Genomic DNA, 20,154 nt, shown 5'->3' on the forward strand with positions numbered 1-20,154 from the left:
CTGCAGAACAATTGTGCAAGGCAGCTACGTGGTCCTCAGTGAACACATTTATCACGTTCTATGCCTTTGATACTTCCGCCTCCCGGGATGCTTCCTTTGGACGCCATGTTTTTGTGCCCGCTACGGTGCGTCCCATCCCATGAGGAACTGCTTTAGGACATCCCCGATGTATTCCCTGTGGAATCCCTGTGTACCCCGCCGCAGAAAAGGAGATTTATGGTAGACTTACCATGGTTAAATCTCTTTCTGCGAGGTACACTGGATTCCACAGGGCATCCACCCTGACGCACCTAGCTTCTTTGGGTTTGTATGGCATTAGCCGCTAGTCCCTTCTCCTGTCGTGAGGATGTGGTTCTATGTGACTAACAGCTATCTTCTCTTTTACCTGCTACTGCATTGGACTGGTTAGCCAAACTGAGCTCCAGTGCTTGAAGGCGGGGTTATAAAGGAGGTGGTGCAATGCATCCTGGGAACAGTCAAAGCTTATGCCTGTTGGTGCCTCGGATCAAGATCCAACGCTACACCCCGATGTATTCCCTGTGGAATCCAGTGTACCTCGCAGAAAGAGATTTGACCATGGTAAGTCTACCATAAATCTCCTTTTCTTAATTATGCTTATAACTCTTAAATAAGACATCATGCATTTTAAGTTGTTGTTTTTGGTATTTTCATAAATGTACACAGAATATTTACTGTATATAACCCTGAACCAATACTGATATATCAATTTATGTTAGACACATGCAGCGGTATGCAATGGAGCCAGAGAATGCTGGGGGTGCGAGATGCCAGCCGATCTTGGCCATTTTTTTAAAGGGGCAATTACTTACAAGGCAGTCATGCCTTGTAAGTAAGGGATTGCCCCTTTAAAAAAAAGGCAGAGATTGGCTGGCATGCCTTGTAAGTGATTGCTCCTTTAAAAAAAAGTCAGAGATAGGCCGGCATCTTGCACCTCTGGTGATCTCGGACTACATTACATCCCGCCGTGTATGTCTCCAAATCTCATTGTTAAATTTTGACCCATGGTTTTGCCATATTGTTTCTTTTTGTTAATTTCATTGTTGACAAACTGTTCAGTACATACAAATGGAGACGTGCATATCACAGAGTGATCCAGCATTGTATCTTCCTATGTGAAGTAGTTGTGTTTACTATGACATATTCTTTATTTAGAGCTGAGTTAATGTGCAATGTGTATTGCCTTGCAGGTTGGCGGTACAAAGACGGGAGTAGTTCGTTATGTTGGTGAGACAGATTTTGCAAAAGGAGAATGGTGTGGAGTTGAATTGGATGAACCCCTAGGCAAGAATGATGGAGCTGTTGCTGGTACCAGGTATGAATTCATTATATGTGTGTGTGTGTGTATATTATAATGTGAAGGAAAACCACCTGCCTTGGCTCTAGAGTTCTCTACAATCCCTCTTGGACTTAAGGCTAAGCCCCTACTGTATACATAACTATGATGCATTTAAAAATGTCCGTGATGTTTATGGTGATAGTGGCACCATGAAGCCTCAAGATAACTATTGGGATATTCAAGACATTTACTTTTGTGGCTCACTAAAACATTTTAGCCAACCATTTATCCATTAGACTAAGCAATAACTGTGCCATTATTAAAAAACTGCTCTAAAGACAAGTTTTTTTTGTTTGTTTCTCTAACGTCCTAAGTGGATGCTGGGGACTCCGTAAGGACCATGGGGAATAGCGGCTCCGCAGGAGACTGGGCACATCTAAAGAAAGCTTTAGGACTAACTGGTGTGCACTGGCTCCTCCCCCTATGACCCTCCTCCAAGCCCCAGTTAGATTTCTGTGCCCGACGAGAAGGGTGCACACTAGGGGCTCTCCTGAGCTTCTTAGTGAAAGTTTTAGTTTAGGTTTGTTATTTTCAGTGAGACCTGCTGGCAACAGGCTCACTGCATCGAGGGACTAAGGGGAGAAGAAGCGAACTCACCTGCGTGCAGAGTGGATTGGGCTTCTTGGCTACTGGACATTAGCTCCAGAGGGACGATCACAGGTTCAGCCTGGATGGGTCCCGGAGCCGCGCCGCCGGCCCCCTTACAGAGCCAGAAGAGCGAAGAGGTCCGGAAAAATCGGCGGCAGAAGACGTTCCTGTCTTCAATAAGGTAGCGCACAGCACTGCAGCTGTGCGCCATTGCTCTCAGCACACTTCATACTCCGGTCACTGAGGGTGCAGGGCGCTGGGGGGGGCGCCCTGAGACGCAATAAAACACGATAAAAATACCTTACATGGCAAAAAATGCATCACATATAGCTCCTGGGCTATATGGATGCATTTAACCCCTGCCAGAATATACAGAAAAACGGGTGATAAGGCCGCCGAAAAGGGGGCGGAGCCTATCTCCTCAGCACACTGGCGCCATTTTCCCTCACAGCTCAGTTGGAGGGAAGCTCCCTGGCTCTTCCCTGCACTACAGAAAGGGTTAAATAAAAAGAGAGGGGGGCACTAATTAGGCGCAGTATTAAAACATACAGCAGCTATAAGGGGAAAAACACTTATATAAGGTTATCCCTGTATATATATATAGCGCTCTGGTGTGTGCTGGCATACTCTCCCTCTGTCTCCCCAAAGGGCTAGTGGGGTCCTGTCCTCTATCAGAGCATTCCCTGTGTGTGTGCTGTGTGTCGGTACGTTTGTGTCGACATGTATGAGGAGAAAAATGATGTGGAGACGGAGCAGAGTGTCTGTAACAGTGATGTCACCACCTAGGGGGTCGACACCTGAGTGGATGTACTGTTGAAAATTACGTGACAGTGTCAGCTCTGTATAAAAAAACAGTGGTTGACATGAGACAGCCGGCTACTCAGCTTGTGCCTGTCCAGACGTCTCATAGGCCGTCAGGGGCTCTAAAGCGCCCGTTACCTCAGATGGCAGATACAGACGCCGACACGGATACTGACTCCTGTGTCGACGGTGAAGAGACAACCGTGATTTCCAGTAGGGCCACACGTTACATGATTGAGACAATGGAAAATGTTTATACATTTCTGATAATACGAGTACCACCAAAAAGGGGTATTATGGTGAGGGAAAAACTACCTGTAGTTTTCCTGAATCGGAAAAATAAAATGAGGTGTGTGATGATATGTATACCCTTTCCCGCCAGAGGTTAGGGTGCGTTGGGAAACACCCCCTAGGGGGGATAAGGCGCTCACACGCTTGTAAGAACAAGGGCTCTACCTTCTCATGAGATGGCCGCCCTTAAGGATCCTGCTGATAGAAAGCAGGAGGGTATCCAAAAATGTATTCACACACATACTGGTGTTATACTGCGACCAGCAATCGCCTCAGCCTGGAGGTGCAGTGCTGGGTTGGCATGGTCGGATTCCCTGACTGGAAATATTGATATCCTAGATAAGGATAGTATATTATTGCCTATAGAGCATTTAAAAGATGCATTTCTATATATGCATGATGCACAGCGGAATATTTGCCGACTGGCATCAAGTATAAGTGCGTTGTCCAATTCTACCAGTAAAATGGTCAGGTGATGCGGATTCCAAACGGCATTTGGAAGTATTGCCTTTAAAAGGGGACATTTGGGGTCGGTCTTTTAGACCTGGTGGCCACGGCAACAACTGGGAAATCCACGTTTGTACCCCAGGTCGCCTCTCAAAATAAGACGCCGTATTATCAGGCGCAGTCCTTTGTTGGCAAGCGGACAAAAGGTTCCTCTTTTCTGCTCGTGACAGAGGGAGAGGAAAAAGGCTGAAGAGATTAGCCAGTTCCCAGGAACAGAAATCCTTTCCCGCCTCTGCAAAAGCCCTCAGTATGACGCTAGGGCCTTACAAACTCAGGCACGGTGGGGGCCCGTTCTCAATGAATTTCAATGCGCAGTGGGCTCACTCGCAAGTAGACCCCTGGATCCTTCAGGTAATATCTCAAGGGTACATATTGAAATTCGAGACGTCTCCCCCTCGCCGTTTCCAAAAGTCGGCTTTACCGACGTCTCCCTCTGACAGGGAGGCAGTTTTGGAAGCCAATCACCCAGCAGGTGATAATCAAGGTACCCCTCCTGCAACAGGGAACGGGGTATTATTCCACACTATTGTGGTACCGAAGCCAGACGGCCCGGTGAAACCGATTCTAAATCTAAAATCAAAAATCTTTGAACACTTACATACAGAGGTTCAAATTCAAGATTGAGTCACTCAGAGCAGTGATTGCGAACCTGGAAGAAGGGGACTACATGATGTCTTGGGACATCAAGGATGCTTACCTTCATGTCAAAGTTTACCCTTCTCACCAAGGGTACCTCAGGTTATGGTACAGAACTGTCACTATCAGTTCAGACGCTGCCGTAGGGATGGTCCACGGCACCCCGGGTCTTTACCAAGGTAATGGCCGAAATGATATCCCTTCGAAGGAAGGAAATTTTAGTTATCCCTTACTTGGACGATTCCCTGATAAGGGTAAGATCCAGGGAACAGTTGGAAGTCGGTGTAGCACTATCTCAGGTAGTGTTGCGGCAGCACGATTGAATTCTCAATATTCCAAAATCGCAGCTGGTTCCGACGACTTGTCTTCTGTTTCCTAGGGATGTTCCTGGACACAGTCCAGAAAAAAGGTGTTTCTCCCGGAAGAGAAAACCAGGGAGTTATCCGAGCTAGTCAGGAACCTCCTAAAACCGAACCAAGTCTCAGTGCATCAATGCACAAGGGTTCTGGGTAAAAATGGTGGCTTCCTACGAAGCAATCCCATTCGTTAGATTCCACGCAAGAACTTTCCAGTGGAACCTACTGGACAAATGGTCCGGGTCGCATTTTCAGATGCATCAGCGGATAACCCTGTCACCAAGGACAAGGGTATCCATCGTGTGGTGGTTGCAGAGTGCTCATCTTCTAGAGGGCCGCAGATTCGGCATTCAGGACTGGGTCCTGGTGACCACGGATGCCAGCCTGCGAGGCTGGGGAGCAGTCACACAGGGAAGGAATATCCAGGGCTTAGGGTCAAGCCTGGATACATCACTTCACATAAATATCCTGAAGCTAAGGGCCATTTACAATGCTCTAAGCTTAGCAAGACCTCTGCTTCAAGGTCAGCCGGTGTTGATCCAGTCGGACAACATCATGGCAGTGACCCACGTAAACAGACAGGGTGGCACAAGAAGCAGGAGGGCAATGGCAGAAGCTGCAGGGATTCTTCGCTGGGCGGAAAATCATGTGATAGCACTGTCAACAGTATTCATTCCGGGAGTGGACAACTGGGAAGCAGACTTCCTCAGCACGACCTCCACCCGGGAGAGTGGGGACTTCACCCAGAAGTCGTCCACATGATTAAAAAACTCGACAGGTATTGCGCCAGGTCAAGAGACCCTCAGGCAATAGTTGTAGACGCTCTGGTAACACCGTGGGTGTACCAGTCAGTGTATGTGTTCCCTCCTCTTCCTCTCATACCCAAGGTACTGAGATTGATAAGATGGAGAGGAGAAAGCACTATATTCGTGGCTCCGGATTGGCCAAGAAGGACTTGGTAACCGGAACTTCAAGAGATGCTCACGGAGGATCCGTGGCCTCTACCTCTAAGAAGGGACCTGCTCCAGCAAGGACCCTGTCTGTTCCAAGACTTACCGCGGCTGCGTTTGACGGCATGGCGGTTGAACGCCGGATCCTGAAGGAAAAAAAAGGCTTTCCGGATGAAGTCATCCCTATCCTGATCAAAGCCAGGAAGGTTGTAACCGCAAAAACATTATCACCGCAATTGGCGAAAATATGTTGCGTGGTGCGAGGCCAGTAAGGCCCGACGGAGGAAATTCAACTGGGTCGATTCCTACATTTCCTGCAAACAGGAGTGTCTATGGGCCTGAAATTGGGGTCCATTAAGGTTCAAATTTGCGGCCCTGTCAATTTTCTTCCAAAAAGAACTAGCTTCAGTCCCTGAAGTTCAGACGTTTGTAAAAGGGGTACTGCATATACAGCCTCCTTTTGTGCCTTCAGTGGCACTTTGGGATCTCAATGTAGTTTTGGGTTCCAAAAGTCACATTGGTTTGAACCACTTAAATCTGTGGAGTTAAAATATCTCACATGGAAAGTGGTCATGCTGTTGGCCCTGGCCTGGGCCAGGCGCGTGTCAGAATTGGCGGCTTTATCCTGAAAAAGCCCTTATCTGATTTTCCATTCGGACAGGGCGGAATTGAGGACTCGTCCTCAGTTTCTCCCCAAGGTGGTTTCAGCGTCTCACCTGAACCAACCTATTGGTGGTGCCTGCGGCTACTAGGGACTTGGAGGCCTCCAAGTTGCTAGACGTTGTCAGTGCCCTGAAAATATATGTTTCCAGGACGGCTGGAGTCAGGAAATCTGACTCGCTGTTTATCCTGTGTGCACCCAACAAGCTGGGTGCTCCTGCTTCTAAGCAGACTATTGCTCGTTGGATTTGTAGTACAATTCAGCTTGCACATTCTGTGGCAGGCCTGCCACAACCAAAAATCTGTAAATGCCCACTCCACAAGGAAGGTGGGCTCATCTTGGGCGGCTGCCCGAGGGGTCTCGGCTTTACAACTTTGCCGAGCAGCTACTTGGTCAGGAGCAAATACGTTTGTAAAATTCTACAAAATTAATATCCTGGCTGAGGAGGACCTGGAGTTCTCTCATTTGGTGCTGCAGAGTCATCCGCACTCTCCCGCCCGTTTGGGAGCTTTGGTATAATCCCCATGGTCCTTACGGAGTCCCCAGCATCCACTTAGGACGTTAGAGAAAATAAGAATTTACTTACCGATAATTCTATTTCTCATAGTCCGTAGTGGATGCTGGGCGCCCATCCCAAGTGCGGATTGTCTGCATTACTTGTACATAGTTATTGTTACAAAAATCTGGTTATTATTGTTGTGAGCCATCTTTTCAGAGGCTCCCTCTGTTATCATGCTGTTAACTGGGTTCAGATCACAAGTTGTACGGTGTGATTGGTGTGGCTGGTATGAGTCTTACCCGGGATTCAAAATCCTTCCTTATTGTGTACGCTCGTCCGGGCACAGTATCCTAACTGAGGCTTGGAAGAGGGTCATAGGGGGAGGAGCCAGTGCACACCAGTTAGTCCTAAAGCTTTCTTTAGATGTGCCCAGTCTCCTGCGGAGCCGCTATTCCCCATGGTCCTTACGGAGTCCCCAGCATCCACTACGGACTATGAGAAATAGAATTATCGGTAAGTAAATTCTTATTTTTTTCAACATATTTTTATTGAAGCAATATATGTGATACGTACATAAACATTTACATTAGGTCAAGCCTATGTTGGAAGGGTAAATGCGAGAAGGGAACAGATAAGAATACAACTGAGTCCTCAGTCAAGAGACATATCAATTATAGTAAGAACAATAATATTACACTTGTATGGAGCATGTCTCTGGAGGCTTCAGTATCCATTGAATTAAAATCTAGTCCAATCAGCTGACCCAGACATATGCAGGTCAAGATGACAAAAAAAAAAAAAAAACACCCGTGTCTGTACGCCATCTCCCCCCCCCCAGTCGTCCGCCGAGCCCAGACTGACAATCAGTTCTAAAGCACAATCGGCGGATCTCCCGCAACCATTCTAGTTAAAAACCATTCTGTATTAGACAAGGAGTTATGGAGCTGCACCCTAACCGCTGTCGACAAGGTCGTTATATAGCTCTCCCATACTTCAAAAAATCTCTGTATCTTAGTATCTTTTTCTAGCAAAATTCCTATCCACTCCATCCTAAAGAGATAAAATAATTTGGCCTTAAATAATGAAAGTGTAGGTGGATCTCTAGCAATCCATACTTGCAGAATAGCCTTCCTGGCCGCTATACTGACTGCCAGCAGCAGCTTTCTACTTCCCTGAGAGAGACGTTGGTCCGGTGAGAAAATACAGAAAAGCGCCCATTCTGGACACAATCTCCAATAGTTCACTAGGTTAGCCGTCAAGTAGTTCCTTATATTTATCCAGAACTGTCTAATCATAGGGCAGGTCCACAGGCAGTGATATAGGTCTGCCTGGGGAGCGCCACATTTCCAACATGCATGCGTGTCAGCTAGTCCTATCAGGCACCTTCTATGCGGCGATAAATAAGTCCTGTGTAAAATATTAAGAGACATTTCCTTATACCTAGAAGAGGGAAATAATTTACAAGCCTTTACATGGGCCGCAAGTAAGTCAGTTGTCTCAATCCCAGGGAGACAGTCCTTCCAGGACCTGATACCTCCCTGTCCCGTAGAGTAGTCCAGAACGTTCCGAAAATAACCATATGCAATCGATATTGCCTTACTAACCCTAGGGGTTTGTTGCAGCAGTTTATCTATCGGATTGTTCCAGTCCATAGGTGAGAAACATCTGATAGTAGCAGAAACATAGTGTTGAGCTAAAAGAAAGGCCACAGGATAGGCCAACAAAACTAGATATCTAGCGGTGGCCTCCTGGAACGTGAGCGGCCTCGAGCTTTGTATATCTACTAGATGACCTATCTTGGAAACACCCCCCACCCGCCAGCTGTTAAACGGATAGTGAGCCCGACCCTCCTGGAAGTCCGGATTAGCCATGAACGGAAGGTATAATGATTTGTGGGCATTTAGATCAAGTTTATTTCGTATATCCGTCCATAGCTTTTTAATGTTCCACAATAGTGGGTTCCTCCTCAACTCCTCAGACACCTCTTGAGTATGTAGATGTAGAAAGGTGACTAGATTCCCCCCCTTGTAAAAATTCCCTATCTAAGTCAGTGTTCGTGTAGTTGTTGTCATTGTGCAACCAGTCATGTAAGTATCGTAGTTGAGCGGCTTGGGAGTACCAAAGAACATTAGGAAAATGAATTCCCCCGTTCCCTGTGGTTTGCTGTAGCTTAATCAACGCTATACGTGGTTTCCCTCCCTGCCATATAAATCTTCTAAAAAGAAAATTGATATGTTGAACATCTTTAGGTAGAAGCACATGTGGCATGGCTTGAATAAAGTACATCAGACGGGGGAATGATATCATCTTAATCAAGCTAGCTCTCCCCATGTATGATAAAGGCATAGATTTCCAGGTGTCAAGTTCTGCTTCAATTTTTTGGATAGCCGAGGTAAAATTTAGGGAGTATATTCGCTCCGGTTTTCTCGATATCTGAATCCCTAGATAGGTTAATTGATCTGAGCTCCATTTTAATGGTAAGCTCCCACCCCGTCCCTTAAAAACGATCCACTCCCCAGTCTTAGTGCCACCGACTTTGACCAGTTAACGTTGAAACCAGAAACATGTCCATACGCCTGCAGTAAATTAAATATATGAGTCAAGGAAGTCCCTGGATCTGAAACGTAAAGCAGTAGATCATCGGCAAATGCTGTAAGTTTTAGTTCCCTGCGACCTATCTGAATTCCATGAAACTGAGTGTCAGTTAATAGTAAACGATGGAGGGGATCTATGGCCAAGTTGAACAACAGGGAAGACAAGGGGCAACCCTGCCGTGTGCCACGATGCATAACCACCGGATCACTGGTATAGCCGTTCAGTAAGAGGGTAGTGGAAGGAAAATCGTATAAATAACGAATAATATTAATAAAGTCTTGGTGGAATAGTCTACGTTCTAAGACCTTGAATAGATGGGGCCAAAGTACCGTATCGAAGGCCTTAGTAGTGTCCAGACTGAGGAGTATATTCTTGGACTGGGGCGACTGAGCAGAGGCTATGACTGCAGCAATAGCAGCCCGAATTCCCTTTACCGAATGTGTATTGCGAACAAAGCCAAGCTGATGACTAGTTAAAGCGTGGGGGAGAATCGTCTGTAGTCGATCTGCCAAAATCTTGGTAAATAGTTTTATGTCAGTGTTTAATAACGTAATGGGCCTGTATGAAGTCACCAGTTGTGGGTCCTGGGCGGGTTTAGGGATTAAAACAGTATGGGCTGTTGTGAAATGGTGAAAAGGGGCACGGTGATGCAAAAGGCTGTTAAACAATTCTAGCAGAGTCGGAATTATGTGAGGCTGAAGGATTTTATAAAATTCATTGGAGAGGCCATCCGGGCCTGGAGATTTGTGCAGGTGGAGTCTGGACATTGTCGAGACAAATTCCTCCTCAGTAATTGCACTCACCAGTAAATCCGACTGTGCACTCGTTATAGGAGGTAAAACTGTGTCAGGTAAAAGTGTGGCATGGGTAGGTTCACTGAAAGGGAGATCAGAATATAAGTCGGCAAAATAAGACTCAAAATGTTTCACTATAGCAGGGGAAGTGGTAAGGAGGTGCCCCGTATCTCGATGTTTAATAGCCGTTATGAATTTACGAGTTGTTTTCTTCCTAGCCATATTTGCCAATAGTCGACCAGATTTATTACTCCATTGATAATACTTATGAGAGAAAATACCACGTCACGCTTTGCTTGCGCCAGCAAATGGTCATTCAATAGTTGCTTGGCCTGCAAATAAAGCCGCAAAGACTCATCAGTCTGCAGGGTAAGATGATGCTGCAACGCAGCAGTTAACTCCGATTGTAAAGCAGTATAAGTCGCCAAATTTTTCTTTTTCAATCTATGAACATATTCAATAATTTGACCCCGAAGAACAGCCTTTGCCGCACCCCAGAAAGTATTTGGGCGATCCCAGTGTTCTAAGTTATCGTCTAAGAAGTTGGCCCAATTGGTTATCAAAAATTTCCGAAAATCGTCACAATTATAAAGATAACTCGGAAATCTCCAATTCCTGGAGCCCCCCGACTGAAGAGTTCTTTGCAGCGTCAATGTCACAGGAGCATGATACGATATTAAAATGTTATGGATATCAGCATGCGCGACCCGTGTACCTAGAGAATCCGCAACTAAAATTGAATCAATCCTGGACCAGGATCGATGAACCCCAGAAAAGAAAGTAAATCATTTGTCGGAGGGGTTTAGAAGACGCCAAATGTCAGTAAGCTGGAGGGAGACTTTTAAAGTTTGAAGGTGTGTCCAAAAAGGAGACCGTGAAGTGCGTGGGACAGGACATTTATCAATAGTAGGATCATCAACAGTGTTCCAGTCGCCCCCCAGGGCAAGCTGAAAATTGTCGCGTTGCAACAGCTGAGAACTTAATTCTTGGAGGAAGGCAGCGGTCTCGACATTGGGTGCATAGACATTTACCAGTGTATACTTTTTACCCCAAACTTCCACATCTAAAATTTAATAACGCCCCTCTGGGGCAATGACAGAGTTCAAAACAGTGTACTGTAAATTTTTACTAAAGAGGATCGCAACCCCCCTAGTTTTCCTTGTATTATCTGCGGAGATACAGTTATCTAACCAAGGTGCCCGAAGAGCAGAGGAGGCGCCCGACATCCAATGAGTCTCTTGGAGAAATATAATTTGAGGTTTAAACCGCTTCAAATGCGTGATAACCCTTTTACGTTTAATTGGGGAGTTAAGGCCGCCCACATTCCAGGACAGAATCTTAAAGCAGGTATCCGACGAAGAGGCCCCTGTACCGGAGTCAGTCATGAGTCCGCTAATCTACACCCACCCGAGGGTGCCAATCCAGAAGGAACAGTACATCACAAAGTCGCCCTCCCCCGTCCCAGCGAGCGGAGAGGGACAACCAAAACCACATTGTATCATAGAGCTCAGCAACAGACTGGGTGAGGGAGGCGCGGCACGGGCAAAACAAAAAGAAAAACAAAAAAAACACACATTGCTTCACATAACAATTTTCACATTTTCCAAACCAAAATAGCAACAACGCAAGTGCTAAACCGTCCGGTAGCACTGGCGAGGAACACATCAATATTAAATGTAGCATTTAAATTAAGCTGAGTAGCATATAATGAGACCAAAGGCCTCACTCATGTGTAAACTAAACCAACTCAGGGTATAAGGTATGGAGTACCAAAATATCTAGACTCCGGTAGCGCTGGCGAGGACCACAGCAATATTTCTCTAACGTCCTAGAGGATGCTGGGGACTCCGAAGGACCATGGGGAATAGACGGGCTCCGCAGGAGATAGGGCACTTTAAGAAAGCTTTGGATTCTGGGTGTGCACTGGCTCCTCCCTCTATGTCCCTCCTCCAGACCTCAGTTTTACACTGTGCCCAGAGCAAGATGGGAGCACTGCATGGAGCTCCCCTGTGTTCTCTGCCTAGAAAGCATTTTTGTTTGGATTTTTTCGACATTTTTACAGGGAGCACTGCTGGCAACAGGCTCCCTGCATCGAGGGACTGAGGAGAGAGGGGCAGACCTTTTTAAATGATAGGCTCTGCTTCCTCGGCTACTGGACACCATTAGCTCCAGAGGGGGTGAACACAGGTTCTTACTGGGCGTCCACCCCCAGAGCCGCGCCGCCGTTCTCCTCACAGAGCCAGAAGAAACGAAGTCAGAAGACGTCTTAGGCGGCAGAAGCCTTCAGAGCTTCGCTGAGGTAACGCACAGCACCGCAGCTGTGCGTCATTGCTCCCATACACCTCACATACTCCGGTCACTGTACGGGTGCAGGGCGCAGGGGGGGCGCCCTGGGCAGCAATATGACACCTCTCTTATGGCAAAAGACAATATACATGTACAGGTGGGCACTGTACATGTATATAAAAGAGCCCCCGCCATTTTTCAATAACTTTGAGCGGGACTGAAGCCCACCGCCGAGGGGGCGGGGCTTCTCCCTCAGCACTCACCAGCGCCATTTTTCTCTCCACAGAACGCTGAGAGGAAGCTCTCCGGACTCTCCCCTGCTTACACACGGTGAAGGGGTGTTTAAAAGAGAGGGGGGGGGCACATAATTGGTGGATAAGATATTATACAGCGCTGCTGGGGGAAAAACATTTTGTGTTGGTCTCCAGGGTCATTGCGCTGGGGTGTGTGCTGGCATACTCTCTCTCTGTCTCTCCAAAGGGCCTTAAAGGGGATACTGTCTTCAGAAAAGAGTTTCCCTGTGTGTGTGAAGTGTGTCGGTATGTGTGTGTCGACATGTTTGACGAGGAAGGCTCGCTTAATGTGGAGGGGGAGTGTTTGAATGTCAGGTTGCCGCCGGCAACGACGACACCGGACTGGGTGGATATGCTGAATGTCTTAAATGCAAATGTGAATCTCCTGCATAAAAGGTTAGACAAGGCTGAAGCTAGGGATCAGTCAGGTAGCCAGACCGTGCCTGTCCCTGTGGCGCCAGGACCTTCAGGGTCTCAAAAGCGCCCCATATCCCAGGTCGCTGACACAGATACCGACACAGATACTGACTCTAGTGTCGACTATAAGGATGCAAAATTACAGCCCAAGGTGGCAAATGGTATTCGATACATGATTATTGCCATAAAAGAGGTTTTGCATATCACTGAGGAACCCCCTGTCCCTGACGGTATCCGTTCACATGGTCGACCATGTTATGGTCGACAGTCATTAGGTTGACCACTATTGGTCGACATTGACATGGTCGACATGGACACATGGTCGACACATGAAAATGGTCTACACGTGAAAGTCGACACATGAAAAGGTCGACATGTGTTTTTTAACTTTTTTTTCTTTTGGGGAACTTTTCCATACTTTACGATCCACATGGACTACGATTGGAACGGTAAAGTGTGCCGATCGAAGCGGTAGCGGAGCGAAGGCACCATGCCCGAAGCATGGCGAGCGAAGCGAGCCATGCGAGGGGACGCGGTGCACTAATTGGGGTTCCCAGTCACTTTACGCAAAAAACGACACCAAAAAAAGTAAAAAAACTCATGTCGACCTTTCATGTGTCGACCATTTTCATGTGTCGACCATGTGTCCATGTCAATGTCGACCAATAGTGGTCGACCTAATGACTGTCGACCATAACATGGTCGACCATTCATACCGGAACCGTCCCTGACACGAGGGTTCACATGTATAAAGGGAAAAAGCCTGAGGTCACGTTTCCGTCCTCATTTCAGCTAAGCAATTTGTGCGAAAAGGCTTGGGAGTCTCCGGATAGGAGGCTACATGTTCCCAAAAGGATTCTTATGGCGTATCCTTTTCCACAGAAGGATAGGATACAATCGGAATCTTCGCCTAAAGTAGACAAGGCACTGACACGCTTATCCAAGAAGGTGGCACTGCCTTCTCCGGATACTGCTTCCCTCAAGTATCCTGCTGATCGCAAGCAGGAAATTACCATGAAGCACATTTACACACATTCAGGAACTATCGGTAGACCGGCCATGGCGTTGGCCTGGGTTTGTAGTGCTGTCGTGGCATGGGCAGACTCCTTATCTACGGAATTTGACACCTTAGATAGGGATACCATTCTAATGACCATTGAGCATATCAGAGATTCTGCCTTGTATATGAGGGATGCTCAGAGAGACATTTGTTTACTAAGCTCCAGATTAAACGCTATGTCTATTTCTGCTAGGCGACTCTTGTGGACCCGACAGTGGACGGGAGACGCCGACTCAAAGCGGCATATGGAGTCATTGCCTTACAAGGGGGAGGAGTTGTTTGGAGAAGGCCTCTCGGACCTTGTCTCTACTGCTACGGCCGGTGAATCGAATTTTTTACCTTATGTTCCCCCGCAGCATGCTAAGAAGGTACCGCATTATCAAATGCAGTCCTTTCGTTCCAATAAAAGCAAGAAGGTACAAGGATCGTCCTTTGTTGCCAGAGGTAAAGGCAAGGGAAAAAAGCTGCACTCGGCTAGTTCCCAAGAGCAGAAGTCATCCCCTACTTCCGCAAAGTCCACCGCATGACGCTGGGGCTTTCCGGGGGGATCAGATCAAGTGGGGGCACGTCTTCGTCTTTTCAGCCACGTCTGGGTACTCTCACAGGTGGATCCTTGGGCAATAGAGATGGTTTCCCAGGGATACAGACTGGAATTCGAAGACATGCCTCCTCGCCGGTTTTTCAAATCGGCTCTGACGGCTTCCCCGTCGGAGAGGGAGCTGGTGTTAGCTGCTATTCACAAATTGTACATTCAACAGGTGATAGTCGAAGTTCCTCATCTCCAGCAAGGAGAGGGTTATTATTCATCCCTGTTTGTGGTACCGAAACCGGACGGTTCGGTCAGACCCATTTTAAATCTGAAATCCCTGAACCTGTACTTGAAGAGGTTCAAGTTCAAAATGGAATCACTCAGAGCGGTCATCGCCAGCCTGGAGGGAGGGGATTGGATGGTGTGCCTGGACATAAAGGATGCGTACCTTCATGTTCCGATTTTCCCTCCTCACCAGGCGTTCCTGAGATTTGCAGTACAGGACTGTCACTACCAATTTCAGACGTTGCCGTTTGGTCTTTCCACGGCCTCGAGAATTTTCACCAAGGTAATGGCGGAAATGATGGTGCTCCTGCGCAGGCAGGGCGTCACAATTATCCCGTACTTGGATGATCTCCTCATAAAGGCGAGATCTCGGGAGAAGTTGCTGGACAGCGTGTCTGTGTCCGTGAAGACGTTGCAGAGGCACGGCTGGAGTCTCAATTTACCGAAATCCCAGCTAGTCTCTGCAACGCGTCTGACCTTTTTGGGCCTGATTCTAGACACAGACCAAAAAAGAGTTTTTCTTCCAGTGGTGAAGGCTCAGGAGCTAGTAGCTCTGGTCAGGAACCTATTAAAGCCAAAAAAGGTTTCAGTGCATCATTGCACGAGATGGTGGCTTCATACGAGGCCATCCCCTTCGGCAGGTTCCATGCAAGGACCTTTCAATGGGACCTATTGGACAAATGGTCCGGGTCCTATCTACACATGCAAAAACGGATCACCCTGTCTCCCAGGGCCAGGGTGTCTCTCCTGTGGTGGCTGCGTAGTGCTCAGCTCCTGGAGGGTCGCAGGTTCGGCATTCAGGACTGGGTCCGGGTGAACACGGACGCGAGCCTCCGAGGTTGGGGAGCTGTCACACTAGGAAGAAATTTCCAGGGTCTCTGGTCAAACCTAGAGACTGGTCTCCACATCAATGTCCTGGAGTGGAGAGCCATATACAACGCCCTACGCCAAGCGGAGGAATGGCTTCGGAACAAACCGGTTCTGATTCAGTCAGACATTGTCACGGCAATGGCTCATGTAAACCGCCAAGGCGGCACAAGGGGCTGAGTGGCCATGGCAGAGGCGACCAGGATTCTACGCTGGGCTGAAGGCCATGTAAGCGCACTATCAGCAGTGTTCATCCCGGGGTGGACAACTGGGAGGCGGACTTTCTCTGCAGGCACGACCTGCATCCGGGAGAGTGGGGACTTCATCAAGAAGTCTTCACACAGATCACGGATCGGTGGGGACTGCCTCAGATAGACATGATGGCATCTCGCCTCAACAAAAAGCTAAAGAGGTATTCCGCCAGGTCAAGAGACCCTCAGGCGGTTGCGGTAGACGCTCTGGTGACACCTTGGGTGTTCAGATCGGTCTATGTGTTCCTCCTCTACCTCTCATACCCAATGTGTTGAGGATAATAAGAATAAGAAGGGTCAGAACAATCCTCATTGTTCCAGATTGGCCAAGGAGGTCTTGGTATCCGGATCTGCAAGAGTTGCTCACAGAAGGTCCGTGGCCTCTTCCTCTAAGGCAGGACCTGCTGCAGCAGGGGCCCTGTCTGTTCCAAAACTTACCGCGGCTGCATTTGACGGCATGGCGGTTGAACGCCGGATCCTAGCGGAAAAAGGGATTCCGGAGGAGGTCATTCCTACCCTGATCAAGGCTAGGAAGGACGTGACGTCGAAACATTATCACCGTATATGGCGAAAATATGTTTCTTGGTGTGAGGCCAGAGCTGCTCCTACGGAGGAGTTCCAGTTGGGCCGTCTGCTTCACTTCCTTCAAACGGGAGTGAATTTGGGCCTAAAATTAGGGTCCATAAAGGTTCAAATTTCGGCCTTATTCATTTTCTTTCAAAGAGAATTGGCTTCTCTTCCTGAAGTACAGACTTTTGTGAAGGGCATGCTGCATATTCAGCCTTCCTTTGTACCTCCGGTGGCGCCTTGGGACCTTAACGTGGTATTAAGTTTCCTCAAGTCACCTTGGTTTGAACCACTCAAAACAGTTGAGTTGAAATACCTCACTTGGAAAGTGGTCATGTTGTTGGCCTTAGCTTCTGCAAGGCGGGTTTCGGAATTGGCGAGTTTATCATATAAAAGCCCATACCTGATTTTTCACGTGGATAGGGCAGAGTTGAGGACTCGTCCTCAATTTCTGCCCAAGGTGGTCTCATCTTTTCATATAAACCAACCTATTGTCGTGCCTGTGGCTACATGGGACTTGGAGGATTCAGAGTCCCTGGATGTGGTCAGGGCTTTGAAGATTTATGTGACCAGAATGGCTAGGATCAGGAAGACCGAAGCTCTGTTTGTTCTGTATGCGGCCAACAAGGTTGGCGCTCCTGCTTCAAAGCAGACTATTGCTCGCTGGATCTGTAACACGATTCAGCAGGCGCATTCTTCGGCAGGATTGCCATTGCCTAAATCGGTTAAGGCCCATTCCACTAGGAAGGTGGGCTCTTCTTGGGCGGCTGCCCGAGGGGTCTCGACACTACAACTGTGCCGAGCTGCTACTTGGTCGGGGTCAAACACCTTTGCAAAGTTCTATAAGTTTGATACCCTGGCTGAGGAGGACCTCCTGTTTGCTCAATCGGTGCTGCAGGGTCATCCGCACTCTCCCGCCCGTTTGGGAGCTTTGGTATAATCCCCATGGTCCTTACGGAGTCCCCAGCATCCTCTAGGACGTTAGAGAAAATAAGATTTTACTTACCGGTAAATCTATTTCTCGTAGTCCGTAGAGGATGCTGGGCACCCGTCCCAAGTGCCGACTTCTTCTGCAAGACTTGTATATAGTTATTGCTTACATAAGGGTTATGTTATAGTTGATCGGGTTTGAACCGAGGTTATGTTATTGTTCATACTGTTAACTGGGTAGTTTATCACAAGTACGGTGTGATTGGTGTGGCTGGTATGAATCTTGCCCTTAGATTTACAAAAATCCTTTCCTCGTACTGTTCATCTCCTCTGGGCACAGTTTCCCTAACTGAGGTCTGGAGGAGGGACATAGAGGGAGGAGCCAGTGCACACCCAGAATCCAAAGCTTTCTTAAAGTGCCCTATCTCCTGCGGAGCCCGTCTATTCCCCATGGTCCTTACGGAGTCCCCAGCATCCTCTACGGACTTCGAGAAATAGATTTACCGGTAAGTAAAATCTTATTTAAATATGGCATTTAAGGTTAAGCTGAGTAGCATAGAACGGGACCTATGGTCTCTTAATTGTGGAAGATAAACCACCCTAGGGTAGTAAACATGCAGTAGCATTATAGCTATCACTTGTGTTACGGGATCCCAGGATTCAACATACGTGTGACGTGGGATTTGGCAGTAACAGGATCAGCAAATAGTAGTGTGCGACCATTGTCATGAATACGCAACTTAGCTGGATACATCAGCGCAAATCTAGTATTGCTCACGTGAAGCAATTTGCAAACGTCAGAAAACTCTCCTCTTTTGCGCAACAGAGGCAGAGAAATCTTGAAAAAGCAAAATACGTTTGCCATTCACTAGCAATTGCGGGATTTTGCGGTAGGAGCGCAAAACATGTTCCTTCATGCGAAAATCCATAAACTTTGCGATGACAGGCCTTGGTTTCACATCAACATCAGGGCGAGTAGGACCAATTTTATGTGCCCTTTCAATGTGTGGCAGAAATGGGGAATCTGCGATATTGTTAGGGTCTCCTGCCCTGTGCTGCCACGTCGTCATGGCAACCGGGAGACAAGTGCTAGCGGAGTAACCTGAGCGCAGCTGATACTCCGGTTCGGGTCTTTTGCTGTGCAGTGGTTACAGGCAGGGGATCCGGTGCTGGTTTTTGTGCTCACAGTCTGTGAGGTCTGAGGGGGGCGTGGACAGCACCTGCTTTATAAGGCCTCTTCTCAGGTTAAGCAGATGCTGCTGAATCTTTGTTTGTTAGTCAGTTCCTGAAAGTTAGCCAGTACTGTGTAGCTTTGTATTTGTTGTTGCTTACTGCAAATAGGCCTGGGGATTTGGTACTACACTCTGCCAATCCAGACCTAGCAGTAAGACTGGAGTCAGTCGTTTAGCCTGCTGAGGTTCTTTTGATATTCTGTGAACCCAGCAGGTTTGTGGCTGTACTTTCAGACCTGCCTGCTTAATCCTCTCTCACTGTGCAGGGTGTCCATGTGTCAGTTTAGTGGCAGTAAGCTGTACCTGGGCCCTGCAAGTGAGAATTAGGATTGTGGAGACTCTCCTTGTGTCTATTATTCCATCTCTGACCAAGGAGTTTACTGCCACACCCGTTGGTAACCCTTTAGGGTTTTGCTGTTGCCCTTAGCAACAGCATTTCGGGTTCTCTACGTATTAAAACACAACATCTTGCTTTTTCCATCTGAGCATTTCTAATACTAGGGAGACACCCAGTTTCTTAGCCTCTGGGCTTCTCTGTTCACTCTGTGTTGGTTTTGTTACCCTATCACCTTCTGTGTACGTTATGTCATATTTCCCAGTCTGTCTGTGAGTTCATTTGTTTTGCATCCCTCTCTGTTCAGACACCAGTACATTCCTGCAGGCACTGGTGTGCATAACAGTTCAAACACCAGTAATAACAGATATCTAGAGCTAAGAATAGGTCATTTATTATAAAATCTGATAACTGTCCGTCCCTGATTACTTCGGGGATGCCCATGAAGCGTAAATTCGATCTCCTATCCCTGTTCTCAAGATCATCTATTTTTGCCTGCAAAGCCTTAAGGGATGAATCTTGGGTGTCAGTGGAACGTTGGAGTGTATGTATCTGGTCCTCCCCGTCACCAACCCTTTGCTCTAAGGAATTTATCCGTGAGGTGTTCTGATCAATCTTTGCAAGTGTGGAGTCTAGTAGTGTTTGTATCTGTTCCAACCTCTTATCAATTAGAGGGATATTTTCAAGTTTCTTGTCAATTTGGGGCATGAGGAGTCACGAGAGCTCCTGTGCCATATGCATTGAAGAGGGCTGGTCAGGCTGAGCCAGGCTGGTCCTGGGGATTGCCCACAGCTGGAGGAGAGGGGAGGGTTAGGTTTCCCCGCAGTGTTTTTATTTTTACTCATTCTTGTATTCACTGAGGATTGGGAAGGTCTAACCGCTGAAGTCTTATGGACGTATTTGTCCATCAACCGGACGCTAGACCGCTATACACAAGGGTTGGAAGGCCTTGATATGAACACACGGTGGTATATGATAATAAAACATCTCACGTAAGAGCTCAAGTTGGAAGATATGTCAGAGCCACTCAGCGAAAATAAAAAAAATCAAACATCAATTCACATAATA

The 20,154-nt window shown here is 47.5% G+C and overlaps 1 protein-coding gene across 2 annotated transcripts in view; it reads left to right on the forward strand.

Annotated features, from left to right (window-relative positions):
- The window catches only part of CLIP2 (CAP-Gly domain containing linker protein 2), a 234,474-nt gene that overhangs the window by 149,032 nt on the left and 65,288 nt on the right, over positions 1-20,154 (forward strand). For both annotated transcript variants that reach the window (XM_063953720.1, XM_063953721.1), the window contains exon 4: positions 1,209-1,333. In XM_063953720.1, the coding sequence (XP_063809790.1) occupies positions 1,209-1,333 (125 nt within the window). The remainder of the gene's footprint in view (positions 1-1,208; positions 1,334-20,154) is intronic.

This window comes from Pseudophryne corroboree, chromosome 2, assembly GCF_028390025.1.
Source record: "Pseudophryne corroboree isolate aPseCor3 chromosome 2, aPseCor3.hap2, whole genome shotgun sequence".
Taxonomy (NCBI): domain Eukaryota; kingdom Metazoa; phylum Chordata; class Amphibia; order Anura; family Myobatrachidae; genus Pseudophryne; species Pseudophryne corroboree.